The sequence below is a fragment of the Anomalospiza imberbis genome, chromosome 1 (genome assembly GCF_031753505.1).
Source record: "Anomalospiza imberbis isolate Cuckoo-Finch-1a 21T00152 chromosome 1, ASM3175350v1, whole genome shotgun sequence".
NCBI lineage: Eukaryota > Metazoa > Chordata > Aves > Passeriformes > Viduidae > Anomalospiza > Anomalospiza imberbis.
In genome coordinates this window covers 25,282,372-25,302,659 of record NC_089681.1, presented here as the reverse complement: position 1 = coordinate 25,302,659, position 20,288 = coordinate 25,282,372, and the positions used below count along the sequence as shown (strand labels likewise).

Genomic DNA, 20,288 nt, shown 5'->3' with positions numbered 1-20,288 from the left:
TCTGTACAAGGCCTAAAACCCCCCTGTACTGCACTCAAAAATTCTTCCTTTCACTTTGTGACTACTTCTACTATAATATCTAAACTTTTGTGACTTCTTGTCCTTCCTGCAAGGTTGGTAAATTGTTCCATGGGTCAGGTTCAAAGCCACAGGGGTCTGTGGCTGCATTCCAGGGTCTCAAATGCTTCTGACCTGGGCCCGGAACATCCAAGAGCGTCCAAGGGATATTCTGGGTTCCGACACATTCTGATAATCAAATCCATTGGTTATAGTAGGAAACTAGACAGCTGTGCTGCAGATAGTTACGTGCAAGTAACTATCAGGCAATAGCTGATCATCAAGCAACATTCAGGCAATAGCTGATCATCTCCTCAGTTTGCAATGAAACAAGGGAAGTGCATAATCTGGTTTCAGACTGGGACAGAAACACTTATTATCACCATACCTTAGCATTGCATTGTTTAGCCCTAGGTTCAGAAAGTATTCTGCAAGTTGTTTATATGATTTTTTTCCTACCAAATGCTGATTTTAGACTGTCATCAATGGTGGATGATTAGACTCTGAAATGTAAAGTCTAGAGGAGGCAGCTGCTATACACAGCCAGTGTACCTCTCAGTGCTTCTGATACTTTCTGATACATACAGGAGTTGACATAAATCTATTTCTTCTGCTTGTTTCTTTTCTCCGTCTTTAGAGTTTTTCTTTAAATTAGTACAGTACTTTGAAGGTGGATTTTATTTTGATTTTTGATATTAACGTGTGCCTAAAACACATTATTGCTAAGATTTGAAGATTGATTAGATCCTGTCTGTCCTGGAGTTTGCAAGTAAGCTGCCAAGGAAAACTTTGATATTTTTATCACTTCTATGTTGAACTCTGCAATAACCTATGAATTAAAAAAAAAAAAAAAAAAAAAAGTCTATCAGATCAACATAACTTCTTTCTACAAGTTTGATGCAACCCTAATTAAAGAAGAACTGATTCCAGGCCAATACAAAGCACTGAAAGGGTGATTGATTAATGAGAGTATGATTGTTTTTACTCAGCCTCTACAACAATGGCAGTCTCTGATTACAGTTAAGATGTAAGCTATTAGGCTGCTGGAGAGGCACTTAACTAGCTTTCTCAGTAGTCAGCGGTACTCAAACATTTCTGGCTTTGATTCTTCCTATGCAGACTTTGTATTGTGTTTTTATGCTGTTTTCTTCTGAGACATAAGAATTTTGCAGGTCTGCAGCAGTGATTTAGTTAGATGTGATGAGGTTCAGGTCTGCAGCTGAACTGGATTGCACTGGAGTGGATTCAGGTGTTGTCAAGGGTTCAGCCTTATTACAATAGTCTAATTCTTGATCTCACTGATTTTCAGGTTTTTAGTAGTTCTGTTAGCCTTTTCACATCCAGGTGAGCTTCTTTATAAAAGTATATTGGATTTATAAATCTTAGCATTACTTTCTTATTCATTAATCAGAACTCAATATCTATTGCTTATAAAGGTGGTCTTTGCAAATATGTGCATGACAATTCATATAAGATGTCATGTTAAAATACAACTAGTGATTGAGGACAGTTTCAGAGGATGAACTACTTCCTTACCTAGCAGCCCTCCTGTTGAAGAAACTGAAAATTCTTTTGCATTAATTAGGAATCTTGAAGATGAGGGAGGAAAAAGTTTCTTGACAAAGTCATGTAACACTCTGTCCTCTTTGAAGCACAAGCTAGTATGGTACGACTAACACTTAATAATTCATAAAATAACAGTTCTGAAATCTGCTAAAGCAAAATTCCTGTGGTTGGGCTGAAAGTATTCTATTGTCTCTGGCTTTCGTGAGTTAAGTGAAAGCATCAGAAAAGATAATCTTAAAAATGATTGTGCCATTGTAATGTGATCTGTTATTCTGCAAACATGAACAAATAGCACTTTAATTCTTGAAACGGGCACCTGTGGTGATCAGTATATCCAGAGGAGTGAAAATACTTTCCATTCTTTTTTAACACCTTTTATATAAAGATTAGATGGCAGTCTTTGCTTAAGGGTCCCTCAAGGAAAGAAAGATGTGCTTTATTATACCAACTAGGTTGGTATAAGAAATTGTGTAATTTGTACATCTTTTAATTGTAAACTCTGCATGTCTCTTAGCTGTACACATCACTGTAGTATGGAAAGAAAAGTGATCATTTCTGGTAAGAAAATAATTAAGGAAAAATTGAAATGTGAAAGTTTTGTAAAGTTTTTTTAAATTTCTTTTTAAAGTGACTTAGGTTCAGATATGCTTCTCAGTATTTTTTAAATTTGTATTTTAAATTAATCCAAAGTTTAAGTAATCAAATATTGAAAGATGGGGAAGTAATATGAAATCTCACCATTTCCATTAGAAGGAATTAATTCCCCAGTAATTTTTATTTGGTACACAGTTGTTTTAGTCAGCTGTACTTCATAATTCCCACTTGAATGATTAGTGGAAGGAAAGCTCTCTGTATGTGACCTCATTAGGGCACCTCATTATGTGAAAGGAAAGGAGGATTTAAAATCTACGCAGTGAAGAAGGTGATGTGAAAAATAAAATACATGTTTTTGAAAACAACTGAGTTTATTCTGACTTAAGCTGTTAGCAGAAGTACAAACTAATAGAATACTATTTTAAGTAACCGCGGAAGGAATCTCTGTGAGAACTGTGATGAGTTGTGCCGTGCTGCATGTGGTCCCCCATGGGGAGGCATTACTTTAATTGCTAAATCAGTCTTCAGTATTTGCCAGTTCAATGATCCAAATGTTCACATCTGAGAAACTACCTTAGTTCTAAAAATCTTTATTCCTGATTCATAAAATGCACATTGCTATAAAATTTGAAACTAATAACTTCTTTTTGCTCCCCTCCTAAAGAGCATCTGGGTTAGTACCTACGTGTTTACAATATGCTTTGCTGCTAATGTGGGACTGTTGTATGGCGTTGTCTGCACTATAGCAATCGTGATTTTCCGCTTTCCCAGGTAAGAAACAATTTATTGAAATGTTCCACTAGCACTTCTTTATGTATTCGTTCTGCATATTGCTTCACAGTCAGGATAGACATACGGTATACTAAGTTTAACAACAAAACATCGGTTTTTTAGTTGCAGAAAATTGTAAGATAAGACAATTAAAAAGTAAAAGTCACATCTGTCCATTTACCGTAGACTACGGAATCTCTAAAATGTTTTATAAAATGGCATTATTTTGTGATTTGTCTTGCTATTACACATCTGTAGGATTCATTATGGGAAGGTAGCATAAAATCAACTGGAAGATTAATAATATTTATTTCCATTAGATATCTCTTTGCTCCTTAAGGAAAACTATGTCTGTCAAGCTTTAGTAACTGAGAGCCTTCATAAACTCCTAGGTACTATGTTGCACAGGAGTTGGTCGTTGACAATTGCACTGCTAATATAGCTTAATGAAACATAACTGTACAACTATTCTAATGTCTAACAAAAAGTGTAAGTTCTGTGTATGACTTAGAAAAGTCAGGACAAATAAAATAGAACACTCAGAAGTTGTTTTCTAGATTTTAAAAAAATATATTAGAGTTGCTACTTTGGATCATGAGTAAAAGGAAATATAGCTGAGGTTCATGATTTATTTGTGCTATAGAATTAATTCACAGCTCACCAGTCCTGGAAATTACTTGCTGCTTGTATGCAGTTGTTTGCATGAACATTGAATCCCACTGAAATTAAGCACAATATAGACAGCTTGATTAAATGCTTGTTAAAGTTAATGGTGTTAGACATTTGTGCACAGCTCTCTTCTCATAGAATAAGTTGCAGAACCAGCATGAAAATAGTTCAAAATTTCAAGGCAATTAAAAATGATGGGAGATTGCTTCTGCTTGAATCAACCAGTACTTTTGTGATAACATTGTGCTACTCAGCAAACTAAAATTTTGTTAAGTTCTGTAGTAAAGCAAAAGGCAAGTTTTCATGTTTTTGTCTGAGCCTGGATGTTAGAGGTTCTCCAACAGCCGAAAGGGATGGATATCTAACACAAAAGAGCCTAATCTAGTGGAGACCTCTGTCTGAACCTGCACTTATTAATGTAAATAAGACTCTTCCCAGTGATCACTGTGTTCTTCAGTAAAGCTGCACATGATTGTCCATACCATCTAAAGGCGTTGAACAAGGTAGCAGCCTTAAAACTGGCACAGCACAGATGGAGTTAACAAGATAATGTGTAGTAAGCCATGCAGTCATGAGCAGAAGTGTTAGCAGAAGTGAAGCAAGGAAAATACCATAGATTATTTATTGTAAAGTTTCTGTTCAGGGTACTGGATATGGTACATATTATGTGTCAGAATGTATTAAAACCAGCAGCAGCTACAGCTTCATTTATGCAAAGATGAAAGAACAGCTGATGTTTGCAAGGCTCATTTATCTGGCCCCAGTGCCTGTAAATACTACTTGTATATTGGTGCATCTGTCTCAGAGGATAGATAGTTCCATAGTCTTCTGCAGTTAAATGTGTTCCTGTAAATGGCACATTGAATCAGAAGATCCTAACACTGAACTCCCTTTCCAAGGCAATATTCTCTTTTCTCTCTGTAGAGAGCATAGGAATACTGGTGTTTTCCAGTAAGTCCCCCATTCTGATAGCTAGGGTGCAGTGTTCTGCTTCATCATGTAAAGATGTGTCAATTTCAATGACAAATAAAATATCTTTGTTTTTCATGACCCACACATATTCTACATATTTATTTTCCATTTCCTTACAATATGATTTTTCAGGTAAAAAATATTAATTAAACTTCTTTACTTTTGAAGATCTAGATTATATGTGAGCTACCTTGACTTGAAAGCAGCTCTGGCCAGCAAATGAAAATCAAAATTAAGATATTCTTCACAAGACAATTTAATTATTCATATTTTCAAAGTGATCTCCCAATTCTAAAATGAGCTTTTTACTCTTTAAGAGGATGATTAGAAAAGAAAAGGTCTGTAATCACAAAAATACTCACAGATCACATTGTGGGGCCTTTAAACTGCTATGCCGTAGCTTGGGGTGTGTGTATTTTTGTTTCTGCTCGAGGCTACTAATGATTAACTGTACAGATTTTTCTCTATATATTGATTACAGAGCAAAGACACTGAATTTGAAAAATATGAAAGAAGTGGAATATAAATACCAAGCAGAAGATAATAGTGTAAGTTTATTTACTTTTTGCTTGTGTGTGTGTTTCACTAATTCAGATTTGTTTGTTTTCTCTAGTTAGTTACCAGATTGTAAAAGGGAAGTCAAGGGAATGCTTTTGTGATATGACCACTTGAAATCTAAAGCCAGGATAATATAACAATATTATAGTTGGTCATCAGAAACTGGAATATTTTCATGGTTCTGCTGCTTGTCTGCAAAGTGAAGTTAGGCAAGTCCTCTTAGATTTATTTATCTTAGTTTATTTGTAATTCTTAGTTATGAATTGCTCTTTCTCAACATTTCCTAATTCCTAAATTTAAGAAAATATCTTGCCAGGAATGGCAAGGGCAATCTGAGCAGACAATAGTAATCTCTGTATTATTATCACTTTTCCTAAAAGTCCTTCGGTATTATTATCATCTCCAATCTCTTTTCTGAAGCCATTTCTGTCACCAACCCCTTGTGACCAGATTGTCCCAGAGGATCCCACGAGGCTCGGCAAAGAGGGGCAGCATCACTCAATTGTTACAGACTGCTTCACAAATTTCATCACCCTGTGCACATGAAAAATGGATGGAAGAATTTCTTCCAAAGACTGTGCCTTTTAAATTTGGCTTCTTACAAACTTCAACCAACCAGTCAGATTCTTTTGGTTATTTTCATTACAATTACTGTCAAAGTTGCTTTTTGCTCAGGTCTATGGTAAGAAGAGAAGGGTAATGACCCAGAGAGGTGAACTCCCTCCTCCAAGATGAAATGGTAGGTCAGCAGCCAAGAGAGAAGTAGAACCATGTGTCCTTTCAGCACAGAGCCCCATCACCAGGACATCCTGCCTTCTCCAGTGTGGCAGTTTATCCTATGTCCTTTTTCCTTTCCTAGTGCTGATGAAGGGTGTTACGTATCAGTAAACTACATGCTCAGCAGTTAGTCCTTCACCATTAAGCAGATCTTCTTTAAAGAATTTATTATTTCTGGCAAATGTCTTCCATCAGAGCTATCTTGGGCTAAAAATCTGAACTTCCAAGGGCTCAAGGGCATTTACTGTTTTGGCATGCTGAGAAACGCTGGAATATGAAAGGTACATAGGAATGGGGAGGACTCTGAAATGGGAATTAAAAACACTGTTGTTGAGGCTGGACCCGCTGTCAATTATTATATCACTTTTCATTCTTAATAAAAACTTTGGAGTAACTTTGTCAGAGATGGATAACCAAAATTTGATTTGCCTGCTATTTTTCATATCGGTTCATGAAGTACTTTGTGCAAATACCTATATATATTTTTTTAAGCTTACTGGTCCCCTGCTTTTTTTCCCCTTAATTCAGTAAGATTAACGCCAGTAACCTAATAACAAACTAATGTCTGCAGACAGTGGAAAATAACATTATGTTAGAGAAGCAAATTGCTCAGGAGCTATTACACAAAACAAAGAAGGAAAATATGCCTTTAATTGAATTTAGAGTCATTGGGTTGCAGCAGGCATTTAGGGTAATTTTTAATGTATGAATGTTAGACTGATCCAAGTTTCCCTGGTACGTAACAGATTAGACATAAACAAGAGGACTTATAAACATGAAAATATGTAAGCTTAATGATCTACCCTGCCATTAAGGTCTGTGGATTTATAGGGGTTATTTCATCAATAAGAGAAAAGACACTTTAATGTGGAAAAAATCAAAGGGTATTTAGAAGCTTATGTGAAACACATTTCATCGCAGGCGTTCACTGGCACTGAACTCGTACCCGAGCAGAGCCAGAGCTGCATGGAGTGCGCAGGGCAATCGCCCGGGGCCTTCCGAGTGGTGGCAGGAACAGACACGTGAGATAAATTTCCTGCTTTTTAGCAAGGACACAACAAAGAGGAAGTTCATTTTTCTCTGAACAGTTCTTGTTAACAAAGAGGCAAACTAGACCCAGGAATAACTGGCTGGTCAAATTTAGGCACAGTTGATCTTGTCCATTCTGGACAAAAATTACACCTAAGTCTGCAATCTGCTTGATCTGGCCTTATGATTTAAGCCTTTCAAGTTTTGGACCTTGTACTTATGGAAGCTTGATCACCACAGGATTTGATCTTTGAACATCAGTCTTCCTTTTTTTCTTATGTTTTATCTTCTACTTTACCATGGCACTGAAGTGTCCACTTGTCTCCACACCAAGCTGTGTATAGCATCATTTTTGTGGGAGTCTTTGGGATGTCAGAGCATTTCTCCATTCAAGCATATACCATCCTTTGTTTTGCCCTTAATTTAGAGCTCTATTCCATACAAACTGAGACATTTTAACTGCCAGTTGAGTTTCGCCACGTGTCTGACTGTGACAAAACTCAACTGTGGTATTTACTGCAATCACATCCATAGGTAAATTGCGCAAAGTCCCTACACATAGTCTGGGGTTCTTTGCCTCAGTTTGGGATGTTCGAAATATTTCCTTTATTTTATGGTCACTGTGGTGGTGTCTGAGAGATCATTTCATTCCCAGAAGTCTGAAGAGCAGTCTATAATAAGGAGATAGTTTATGTGGTTTGTGGTGAGATTTCTGTTACTGTTTTGCTTGAAAGTCTGTTGGGAAAACTGCATATCTTTAATGCAATCCCAAACAATTTTTAACTACCTAAAAAATGGTCTGTGTCAGCTCCACTTACTTGTGACCTTGTTACTTGACTTTTGTTAGGAGGAAAAAGAGTATTTTTTTACCTATATTCTCTTGCAAATTCTTGATTTTTGCTTCCATTGTCATACAACCTGTGGAAGATTGGGAGTTCAGTAGAAGCAACTTCTACAGAAGTTCCCCTACAAAACCAGTCTTTAGGCATGTCTTGCTGCTGTCCTTTATATTTATATATTAATATTAATTTTCTTACTGGGTTTTGAAGATGTTTTATATGTACACCTTGAGGGTGAGAGAAATAGCACTTGTTTTGTGCAAAATATCTCCCACTTATACCTGGGGGTTTCTGAGCATTATCTGGTGTCCATCCAAAATTGTTCTGCTGTGTAACATTTATGTTTTGAGCTAAACAGTCTGACTGGAAGTGCTGGTAAGCTGGTTGTAGCTTATTCAGTGAAGTGCAGAGACAGGTTCAAGGGCAATGGAGAGTTCTCATGTAGATTATTGTGTTGGCTGTAGAAATGTGCTGGTAAAGCTTTAAATGTGCCATTCAAGGTTGATCTGGATCCACTAAGTATTTTCATGGAGAACTATCTCTGTGTTAAGGTCATCTTCAGATGATCAAGATTAATATTGCCAGCTTTCCCCAAACCACCTGCAGTGTTTGCCCTAAATCCTTGTGTACTTTTTTCAAGATGTGTTTGTCTATTAAAATGTATTCCCTGTCTGCAAATGTTACCTTGCCTATGCTTGGGGATCACACCAACTGAAATATAAAGTGTTATTATAATTGTTAGCTAATAGTTCTTAGTATTATGCCTCATAATGTGTATGCTTTTTTCATGCTAAATACTATTATAGATAATTTTTATTATATATTACTTGTATTTCCATTCTTACTTCAGTTATGTGTGAAGGCTGATTAATAGAATTATTTGTTAAATAATTCCCACAATCCAAATACAGTTATTTTCAGGATTTTTAAAGAAATTTGTATGGGGTTTGTTCTCCAAATCCAAGATGAACTTTTCAGTATTATGTTTATTTCATTCCCCAGGAATCACTAAAACTGGTAAAAATAGTTTCAATCAACAGCCCATTAGTTTTTTTGAATGCCAGAAAATTTCACGCTGACCTGTTAAAGATAATCCAGAAGGATGGCATGAACAGCCAGGTATGTGATATTGTAAACAAAAGGTGGGATGTGCTTTACACTTCAGTAATCACCGTGATTGGGTTGTAGATTGTGCTTGCTTTCCTTGCATTTCTTAGAGAATTCAATCAGATACTGGAACAGGTATAAAAAAGTAACATTAGAAATGATTCATTTAGAATAAAGCTAATCCTAATTTTAATCAGATTCAACATGGACAATTTTTGTATTATTACTTGAGAATAATACTTCTATTTCTGTATGTGATCCTGTAAGAAACATTAAAGCACTGATCCAAAACTCAAAAATTTCTAGAAGAACTTCCATAACATCAGATGATATAAGGCTGGGGTTTTAGAAAGACAATGAGTAGCTACAAATATGCTTGAGTAAAATGTGATTTTTTTTTTTCTGGAGATAAGTCCATGAGAGATGGACACTTCATTTCTATCTATAAATAATTTTGGGAAAATAAGGTAGAAAGTGGCTCTTTTTTTTCTCAATGGTATTGTTTCTTTTTCCTCTTTTGCACTGATCATATTAGAGAAATAAACAGTACACAAATTATGTATATCACATTTTTTGAGAATATCCCTGTAAGTATAGTATTTTCCAAGTTCATCTGCACATAACTACTGCAACTTCCTGCAACTCTTCCTAAAAGGGAAAATATAAATTATCATTTTTCTATCAGTACCATTAAGATATTCTGATCCGATACAATGCTTACTGTAGACAATTTCATCCAGTCTGGCAAACTGGGCTGAAAAAATCCCAGTTGTGTCTAAGATGGGTTGTTAAGACAGCAACATGTGTCTACCACCTCTGCTGTCCCTTGACAAAGAGTTATACTACCCATATGGTATAAATTCAACTCAGAAAATGTGATGCTTTTTTCCCTTGGTTTTGCTAGGCTGACTGATTTGGCTTAGTATGATAAAAAGCCTCCAAGCAGAGCGAAATTACTTAGGATTTGCATGGAATTAATTTGAGTCAATTTAATAAGTTAATTTGTACGTTACTTATAAAGGAGATTTTATCCTTTGTCTCTTCTGTAAGGTACTCAGCAGTACAGCTGTTTGAAACACTGTGCTTATTTCTTTAAATTTTTTTTGTTGAGTAAATGTCTTTCTGTAGCACATAATGGGTGTGAAAAAAATGCAGTTTCACTTTTGCTTCTGTGCTCTGTTTCTGGTTTTAACTCATGTTTCTACTGAGAACTTGCATATTGGAATAACTATTATAAAAATTATCCAGATAAATGTAATTATTTAATAAATTTACACATCAAAAGTGCTCTTACTAAAATATAAGCATAGCAGATGAGATTGCAGCAAGTAGAAAATTAATCAAAAGTTAATCTTATAAAATCACTGCCAAGAATTTTTCTTGTCAAGAACATTTTTCCCATCTTTTGACCACTTCTTAACCACCCCCCCACTTCCCCAAAAGCATTGTGTCCAAAATATATTTTCTAGTGAATCCAAACTTGACAGAGATTGAGTCAGCAAAAAAAGAAATGCAAAGTATCAGTTTGAGTGTCTATCTCAGTATTCTTCTAAAGTTATACCAGAAAATATTATATATCCAATAGGCTATTGCATAGGACATCATTTTGGAGAGAAGGAGTTAACTTTGGTACTGAGAAACAGAATTCTTATGTAGTGCATTGATTTTTCTCTTGTTGCTGTGCAATGGACTGCTTTTCCTTGGCATGTTAATCATTTGTTGCTCTTATTTCAGTGTGAGCAGAACACATTGCTCTGTTCATTTTCCAATGGAAGTTGCCATGGTGAGTTTATTATCTACAAATGGTGTTAAAACCAAGATGGATGTAAGTGTGCAAAATAGTTCCACATTTTTCTATATATTTCTAGGTGCACACAAGGTTTATGGAAATAAATATGCTCAGTTAGACCAAACATTCAATGAAGCATGAATGCTAAACAGTGTTAAATTATGCTAACCTTGACCTAATAAGTCCTGTTATTCATTCTGGTTTTAACTGACTTTTTAAGATTTCAAAGGCAGGGAACCCCTTGAAAATGCCTTTTCTACAGGAGTGGAAGGTTCTAGTGGAAATCTCGTTGCCCATCACACGGGGGTTGGAACTAGATGATTTAAGGTCCCTTCCAACTCAAACCATCCTCTGATTGTGACCCTGCTTATTGGACTGGAATGTGTGTGTGTGTGTAAAAAGACAGGTACATAGTGGGGGAAACACTTCCTGTATTGCTGCCTGGACTGATCTTCAGACCAGGCTGAAGAGACTGAAGGCTCTGGTCTTGGGTGTTTTTGCATGCTGAGTTGAATATTAGTATGAAAAAGTGAAAATAAGATTATAACTGTGTTAAATTTTTGGAGTCTTTAAAGCCACATAGGAGAAAATCTCAGAAAATGTCAACTGAATTGTTAGTGACATGATAACCACCAATATTATACAATATATAATAAAAACCCCTAGAGATTTTCTTTCAATTAAGGATTAAGCTGGAAACTCCACTTTTTCTACATTCTGTAACACTTAAATCAAGCCAGAGCACATACATTCCCATGGGAGAGCTGCAGCAACCCTTTTGCAGTGGATACTTTATACAGATGACTTCATTGTGGATAGAATTAAAACAGTGTTTATTTAAAACACTTACAAGCGTTAAGGCTGCAGTAGAAAATCTGATTTGGAGGCTGTTGTCTGAATGTTTGAATTTGTCAACTAGACTCAGGACATTATTTTGGTCCTACAGTGTTTAGTTGACTTGGGGCTGACAGAGTGCTTTGCTGTAGTAAAGCAACCTATGAAAATGGTTATTGAAGATGATATTGTATTTTATTGACTATATTGTAGAATCTTATATTTGAGAAGACCGTACCAGCGCATATTTCAGTCATCTTGAAGATGAAATGGTTTTTCATGTTACAAAATTGACAGAAAGCACAACACCTCTTTTCTGAATGCCTAAGTCCTGCCTTGAGGACTTCAGTGCTGTCATTACTTATATCAACCACTTATGGTGATTCTTCATGGGGTCTTTTAAACAACAAACAGAGAAAAAAGAAATACCCCTTTAAAGAGAAAAGCAAAATTCTGAACTTACATTTTCAAGGATGGGAGCATGAGGACACAATCCTTAAGCCTTATGGCAGCTGTTCAGGAAAACATGAAAATTTATGTCTTTGTCAGAATCATTCCTTTCTCCCTTTGGGGAATACTGTCTGTATCAGCACCAAATGAAATGGCTGCTCTTGCTCGTGCCACTGATCTAAAGAGGGTGTCGGTCTTTAACTATCCCCCATTTAGAGGCCAGGCAGCCTCTACTGCAATTCAGGATGCAGCAGGGAATTATTGCACTGAGCCTGGGAGATCACATGAACCCTTTCAGGGTTTCTATCACAGTAATTTTCAGCAGGTTCCCTTTAAAATTCTATATATTTGTTTGTATGTATCTATTAATGTATGTAGGACAGTACAGAGACAGTAAATGTCTGGAGATGTAAGTCCAAAAGTCTTTGCTCTCAGACTACTGTGGGGAAGGAATTACCACTATTATAAATTTGCATCATGGGGAAATTCCAAGTCCCCTCAATAGTTTAAAATCTTTACCTCTGCTCTGCCAAAGCCATTTAGCTCAACTCATTTTTACAATTAGAATTCCTTTACTTCGTATTTTTCTTTTTTTTTCCAAATGCGTGCATTATGATAACAAACATTTGTTCACAGGATAATGTAAATAAGATGTGCACTATTTTCTAGTTTTCCTGTTATGAAAGCCAGGAATCATTTATCTATGTGATAGCTCAGGATGCATTTAGAACAGAGTATGTTTTGATTAAACACAAGATGGCCTGAGTTTGAAGAATGAGTATAAGAACTTTGCAAATCTTACCAACACTATTTTCTTCTCCAGCATCATTATGTAATTGTGTATTAAGAAATTATCCAAGCAAAACCAGCATAGTAAAACCTTATGAAAATTAAATATTCCACTTTACATATATTTCTTCCTTATGGGTGAATATTAAGTTAAGCCATAGGCAGGTATTAAGGGCCTTTGGAAATCAGTGTCATATCAGAACTTAAAAATAGATATATTTTCTGTTTATACCATGAAAAATCTTCCAAAGAATAGAAGAGGTCTCAATGAGAAATTCAAATCTGAAGATACAATTGCTTAATTCTTAAGACACTATTGCCTAAAATATTTCAATTAATATATTCTGTCTGTCATCACTTCTTTCCATTGATCTAAAGGTTCTTCATTTGTTCTTCTGAAATATGGCACTTGCTTGCCTGATACCCCAGCACATAACAATAAAAATTTTATTGTGATAGTTTGGGCTTATTTTGTTGAGCTATCACCATTCTTATACCCATTTCTTGAGTGTTCTCCTTTTAATTAAAGGTTTTCATTTATCAAATGTATAGGTGAGTTGGTGCAGCCATGCCATAGCGAGCGATGTGTTTTGATATTAGACTGCAGTGGACTGAATTTCTTTGACTACACTGGAGTCTCCGTGCTTCTTCAGGTATTCATGACAATAGAAATACTCTGTATATGTTATAATTATACATATGAGTTATTGAGGCCAACTGCTAGTCACTCCACCTATGTCAGCGGATAAATCTTTCATCCATAGAAAGATGAACACAGATTTGGTATTAAATTGTACCATGTTCATATATAAAATTACATTAAAATATTTCTAAATATTTTGGGTAACAGTGCAAATGTACGTATCTATATGTGATGAAGAGGACTTTTGGAACTTTTCCCTTTTTTTTTTCTTTTTAAGATGGTGTAAGTCATATTTGACCCTGCCAAGTCAGTTGTACAGACAAGTAAATTTACTGCTTTAAAATTTCAGCTTTAAGTCTGTGATTTTATCTGTATATTCTAGTGTCTGCTAAGCCAGGGGTCAAAACATGATCTCCATCCTTTCTCCTGTGGGCAACATATGTTGCAGACTGTGTTCAGGCAGTGCAGGAGTTCCAAGATGCTCCCAGAAGACTAAACCCAGCAGTCACTGGATACTGTGGTGAATGGAACTAAGTCCAGATGGTGGCTGGCCACAGCTGGTGTTCCCTTGGGGCCAGTCCTGTTTAATGTCTTTGGTGGTGATTTGGACAAGGAGATCCAGTGTACCTTCAGTCAGTCTGCAGATAACACCAGGCTGGGTGGGAATGCTGATCTGCTGGAGGGAAGGAAGGCTCTGCAGAGGGGTCTGGATCAATGGGCCAAGGCCAGTTGTGTGAGGTTCAGCAAGGCAAAGTGCAGGGTCCTGCACTCAGGTCACAACAACCCCAGGCAGTGCCACCGGCTGGGACAGAGTGGATGGAAAGACATGGGTTAGGGGTGGACTTGGCAATGCCAAGCTAGTGCTTGGCATCAATGATCTTAAAGGTCCCTTCCAGCCTAAATAATTCTATGAGTCTATGGTTCCACATAACAAGCAGTTCTATACAGTGGATAAAAGATTTTGTTCAAAAGCTGTTTCTAACACTTCCATCAGATCTGGAGTTTAAAAGTTGTGTAATGAGTACAGAGTTAAGTGGATAAGGAAGGTTTGGTTTGCATGATTTTTCTGACTAAGAAAAAGGACTAGATTTGAACTTGGATCTTAGCCCAGGCCTCTTTTTGCCCTAACAATTTTCTCAGTTTACTGCAGTGATTGCACAGTGAAGAAAGTGCTGCCTTACAATATTTTAAATTAAAACTACACATATAGGAGGGATATAATGAAACAGAGAACCAGAAAAATAAGGTTAGTGGGAGTGACTATTAGTTATCCATTTGAAATATAGGGCATTCAATATAGTATAGTTTAAAATTTTGTGAAACTGATTTCCAAAAGGTCTTAGAGACCTCCAAATTACAAATTATGTCAAAGAAGTGTTTGACAAATTTGTGAAAGGTAAGTCTGGGGTGGACTGTGAAGTGCACAGGTTGGTAGTGCAGCCTCTGGATAAACAGTTGGTCCAAAACCAAGTTACTCCTCCTCCTACTGAGAGGACCACACTCAACATGTCCTTGTTGTTACACTCCTTCCCAAAACATCATCACTGATGTCAGGGATGGAGGTTTTTTGAACTAAGATTTTTGCTTTGGTCTAAAAATAGAACATTCTGATGGGGTTCTCACTGAATCTCCTCTCTCAGAATTTTTCTACTTCACATGGATAATTTAAATATTTTTTTAAGCAGCAACTTCTTTGGATATTCCCCATTTGGCAGAAAAAATGCCCTACTCTGGTTTTAGAGTTATTTTCACTTTTTGGTTTGGTTTTCTATCTTATGAATATTTTGTCTCTGGGGAGTTGAACACTTTCAAAGAAAGAATAAAGAACAACTTACTCCTGAATGCAGCATGATAGTTATGGTGCTTTTTTTGATGTAAGTCTCAAAGTTTTCTAGGTCTGATTCCTGTCTGTGTGGACTGGTAGTAAGCATATGGTAAGGACATGGGAAAACACGCTAAAAAAGAGAAATTGAAATAATACCCCTAAAAATTACAGTCAGAAATTGCAAAATTATTAAACAAATTCAGTTTTAATTCTCAGCAGAGCTGTAGAATACTGTGAAGAGGTGGCAGGAAATAAATGTGGCTTGGTGATGTTTGCATTATAGAAGGGCTCGCTCTGGTGGCTGCTGGCAGTACAGCTGCTGCAGCAGCACTCCGGGCTCTGCCTACCTTGAATATGGGCTTTTGTGAACTTTCTTCTCTGTCGGTATTTAAAACAGTTTTTTTTTTTTGTTTTTTTTTTAATTTCTTGTTTTCAAACCTAGATTTACATGGACTGTAAAAACAGATACATCGAAGTGTTGCTAGCACACTGCAAAGGCAAGTATCCACTTACAGTAAAAAATGTAACATGATGGTTTATGTATCCTCACTACCTTCTCAGTGCTCATGTGTTTGTTTCATTGCAGGTTCCTTGATAAAAGCAATGCAGTATGGTGGAAATCTTGACTCTGAAAATCCTGTATTTTTTGAATCTATTTCTTCAGCAATTGATGCCATTCAGATTCACAGGGTAAGACTTACAAGCAGAAGTAGGTGAAGCCTGGAGGGCTTCTTGGATGCTCACAGCAATTTGTTAAAGTCTGGGAAAGTCTTATTCACCCAGTGAACCTTTTATGTAGAAATCTTTTATCTGTCTGTAATCTACAACTAGACCTCAGCCTGAGGAATGCAGTTTTCCATTTTTTGCTGCTAGCACTCTCTTCCCATCACCACATCTCCTTTTGCAACAACATCTCAATCTTCTATGATAGATCCAGAGGTGCTGTGTTGCGGGGCTTTAATCTGGGCTCATTCTCCACTGGAAAGGTTTATGTCATCTAGAAACACGTAACATAGCCTCTCAGTGAGACAAATTAACTCACAGCCAGTTCTGCTACACTCCTGTTTCTCAGCCAGCGACAATTGAAGTTGCTTCACACACCCAAGCACTGGTCTGACTGAAATGGTTTTGGATCCCAGCTAGTTTGGTCTGAGTTAGAAATCTTGCCTCTGCCCTGCACTGTACCACGCTGTGCTGGCTCACTGGTGGAAAGAGGGGAATTGCACGAGGTAGAAGAGAGAGCAGGAGAGAGAAGGGAGGCTTGAGCATCTACTTACTTCCTTTTTAAAAAGATTGTAAACCTGGACTTTCCTCTTGAACTATGTGATCCTTTTCCACTGTCATGGCAGTGCGAGCGTGCATTAAAAGCAGTGTGCTTTCACGTAGTTTTATTGATGATTCAAACATGGCTACAGCTTGGCTCAGAGCCTTCTACAAGAGACCTTAAACTCATCATGGTCTGTGGCTTGGTTGTCTTTTTTTCTTCACTTTGTATTTAACTAATTAAATCAGACTTGCCTATGGACAAAACCACTTTCCATTGATTTATCCAGATTAAGGTGAGTTGGCACAGTTGGTCTAGTGAATTGACCAGAAAAACATGTTCTCTTCAGTGCTTTTCAACATTTTTCATTATGTTGTCCTACAAAAAATAATTTGTTGAAATGGTAACTGCAGGGCAAAAATAATGGGGTTGGCTATTGTGTATTTTATCTGGGTCTGATTAGATGAATTAGAACAATTGTTGTGTTATAAAATGTCTGCATTTTTTATTGGCATTGTTAACTTTCCTAACATTCTTGTAAGATATTTATGTACTAGCATTCCCATTTTATGGAAGTGGGACATGGATAGACCAGGACAAATGTTCATAATGAAAAGGGGGAATTAAAACTCAAAGTCCACTTTTTAAGGAGCTGATTGCTTGTTTCTATCACAGCTGCTAGGCAAGTCAAACCTATGCATAGTGGCTTAGCAGTTTAGTCTGAAAGGCTTGCATGCAAATTTGCCTCAAATTTTAAATGTAATTATGAACAGTGTACATATACTGCTGATGATTCTTCAGAATATTCACAGTATGTGCTTCAGGGATTTTTATGTATTCAGTGTGTTGAACACTGGAAGATAAGGTGGACAGGAGTGAAAAGGCAGGGTGACTGCAATTACAGCAGCACACTGTAGCTACCAGTCCATGTACTCCTCCTGTGCCTTTTTAAGGTGCTGAGGTCAGTGGGATTTTTGAGTGTTAATATGACAGGATAGGCGGAATAGGATAGAAAAAAATACAAGGAAGGAGTTGGAGACTAACAGAAAGTGATTTGTTCTGATTTACATTTCAGCTTCCCCATATAGCAGGAAATAGTCTTCCACTGTCAGAAAGGTAGAGGTAAGAGGGCTTTGTGGTCTATTTTCATCTCTGCTGCTGTTCAGAAATGCAAAGATATTCTTATCTACATGCTTCAATGAAAATGTTGGGTCGTTCTCATTTTTATGTTTATAAATTGATAATTGCATATTACTTTATGCAGTTAATCTTAATCATAAATAACTTTTTGAAATATTAGTGGCATTTTCAAGCTAGCACTCCTTCATATCCTAATTTTACATTATATGCTAAGAAAACATTATAATACTTTTTTTTCTGTTTCTCTCATTTTAGAATTACAGCAAGTTCAGTGAACAGAGTGAAGTGTGATGCCCACCCATTGAGAATAGCGAGTTTCGTCTGCTTACACTCAAAATGAACTACATCATGGCTTCATTTTTTTCTCCAGTGGATCTCAGATGATCTTTTGTATACTATATATACATAGTACATTCAGTAATGACAGATCTGCCTTTCAGAGAGAAAATCTTTCAGCTGTGATCACTCAGAGAATTTTTATGCAGTTGCTCTATAGTGGTTTTATAAAATATTTTTACATACATTTAGATACAAATTATTATAAAGCAGACACGAGGTACTGTGTTTACCAGTTAGGTGTATTCTTTTAGGTATCTTCTATTGTAACATTAGTTATAATATGCATCTTTAATTTTGTGTATGGAATTCTTAAAATTCTTAAAAGAGTATGTTATAATTGATACAGGATCTGCAGGAAGGTATATACCAATGCATACTTTTTTTATGATGGCTTTACTTAGTCTTTCCTCTGTTCAAGACAGCCATATGCAGCAACATCATCATATCACAGCTATCATATGGTTCCACCTTTTGTACTTGGTTTTGTATGCTTTTTAATGCCTACCCAGATCAGTGGGAGAACTTGCAAGTATATGCAGAAAAGGCAGACACATGTTGACTGGATTGCCTCCCTCTATATTTGTTGTCTTGTGCTATTACGGTTTGCTACATTTTCAAAGCCACAGGTACTCTTTAGCTCAGTCTGAAGAGAAAAAGGTTTTTTTTCAAAAGTTATTCTTTTTTCTAGAACATTTTTTCAAGTCGGCATTTTCAGTTTGAGCTGTGATTTGTTTGGTGTTGAAATCTTCAGCTGAGGCAGCTGAAAGGTGACCATAGTGACACATAAGGTGTGTGCCACACTTCAGCCAGACTCCTGATGTGCAGTATACTGTGTGTGAGCACACAAAGTGGGTGGAGGAACTCGCAGGTTGAGTATTTGGTTTATATTTATGGGTTGTCAGCAATCGTATTAGATTATACTATCACATAGCTACCATGTTATTTGGCAATATATTAAGGCCTGAAGGGAGCCTACAAGAAACATGGAGAGAGACTATTTGCAATAGCATGTCGTGATAGGACAAGGGGGAATGGCTTCAAACTGGAAGATAGTAGGTTTAGATTAGATATTAGAAGAAAAATTCTTTACTGTGACAATGCTGAGGCACTGGAACAGGTTGCCCAGAGAAGTTAGGGATGCCCTGACTCTAGAAGTATTCAAGGTGAGGTTGGATGGAGCTTTTAGCAACTTGTTCTAGTGGAAGGTGTCCCTGCATATGGCAGGGTGTTGGAATCAGATGATCTTTAAGGGCCCTTCAAGCCCAGGCCATCCTATGATTCTATGTATGATTTTTCTCCTCTTGCCTTTGTTCCTTTATGTGAACACCAGCAGTAAAATGTGAGTTGAGAAAAAAGGAATCAACAAATGAGAAAGATAAGGAAGTAGGGATGTTGGGTTTTTTTCATCCACTTAAAAAAATCTAATGAATTAATGAATCTGGCACAGCCATTATGGCCATCTTACACTACAGAGAGGAGGGAGGTACAAGGAGGCTTTGTGCAGCTGACACATATAGGCAAAATCTAGTTCTAAGCATTCTGTTTTCAGTAGCAGTTACATCTGTAAGCTGGTCTGGACCCTCCTTACTCTGTTTGCCCAAAGCTGCTGCCTGCAGGAGATGAGGTGGCTCATGAAGTGTACTTTTGTATCTCTGCATAGTTAAGACATTGATAAGTTTTTCTTCAAGTCTTGGTCAGTCCACACTAGTAGATGATAATGGGAGAGAGCCATGGGGTTTTTTGCCCTTTCAATTATGAGTGACTCTTGTAGTTATTCCCTGCTTTGTCCCACAGAGGACCTGAAATGTTCTGTACAAGTTCTTCTGAGACTGCTTTGGTAATTACTATGCAAAAGGCTGATAAGTAACTCTGAGAAACTCATTATATGAAGGAGAAATAAATTCTGTATATTGTCCCAAGCACATTAATTTCAGATGCTGTAGTTGATTGCAAATGGCTCATTACATCACTGGACTCAGAAACAGGCTATAACATTTGATTAATAATTTCCTGAAACAGTTTTAGTAATTTATTAACACTTTAGAAACTATTTACAATGTACTTTAATCGTAGAAGCATCAATTTTATGTCACAGCTGAGTGGAGACTTCTACTTAACTGCAAACTGAATAAATGAATAAATTGTATCTTTTCTACTAGGTTCAGCATTTGTTCTTTGTCAGCTAAATGTTTTTTCTAAAAATTTATAGATTAATTGATTAACGAAATTGTTAAAAATAGAGTTTTTAGCAAAGATAACATCATTCACTTTTCAGA

At 36.6% G+C, this 20,288-nt stretch overlaps 1 protein-coding gene across 4 annotated transcripts in view; it reads left to right on the top strand.

The window, feature by feature from the left end:
• The window catches only part of SLC26A7 (solute carrier family 26 member 7), a 66,878-nt gene extending 47,443 nt beyond the window's left edge, over positions 1 to 19,435 (top strand). For 3 of the 4 annotated variants that reach the window (XM_068185222.1, XM_068185211.1, XM_068185207.1), the window contains exons 12-19: positions 2,882 to 2,988; positions 5,111 to 5,177; positions 8,835 to 8,951; positions 10,674 to 10,722; positions 13,354 to 13,454; positions 15,712 to 15,766; positions 15,856 to 15,959; positions 17,929 to 19,435. In XM_068185222.1, coding sequence (XP_068041323.1) covers positions 2,882 to 2,988; positions 5,111 to 5,177; positions 8,835 to 8,951; positions 10,674 to 10,722; positions 13,354 to 13,454; positions 15,712 to 15,766; positions 15,856 to 15,959; positions 17,929 to 17,964 — 636 coding nt within the window. In that variant the 3' untranslated portion in view covers positions 17,965 to 19,435. The remainder of the gene's footprint in view (positions 1 to 2,881; positions 2,989 to 5,110; positions 5,178 to 8,834; positions 8,952 to 10,673; positions 10,723 to 13,353; positions 13,455 to 15,711; positions 15,767 to 15,855; positions 15,960 to 17,928) is intronic. The other variant, XR_010997438.1, reaches the window with a different exon arrangement.
• The last annotated feature ends 853 nt before the right edge of the window (positions 19,436 to 20,288 follow it).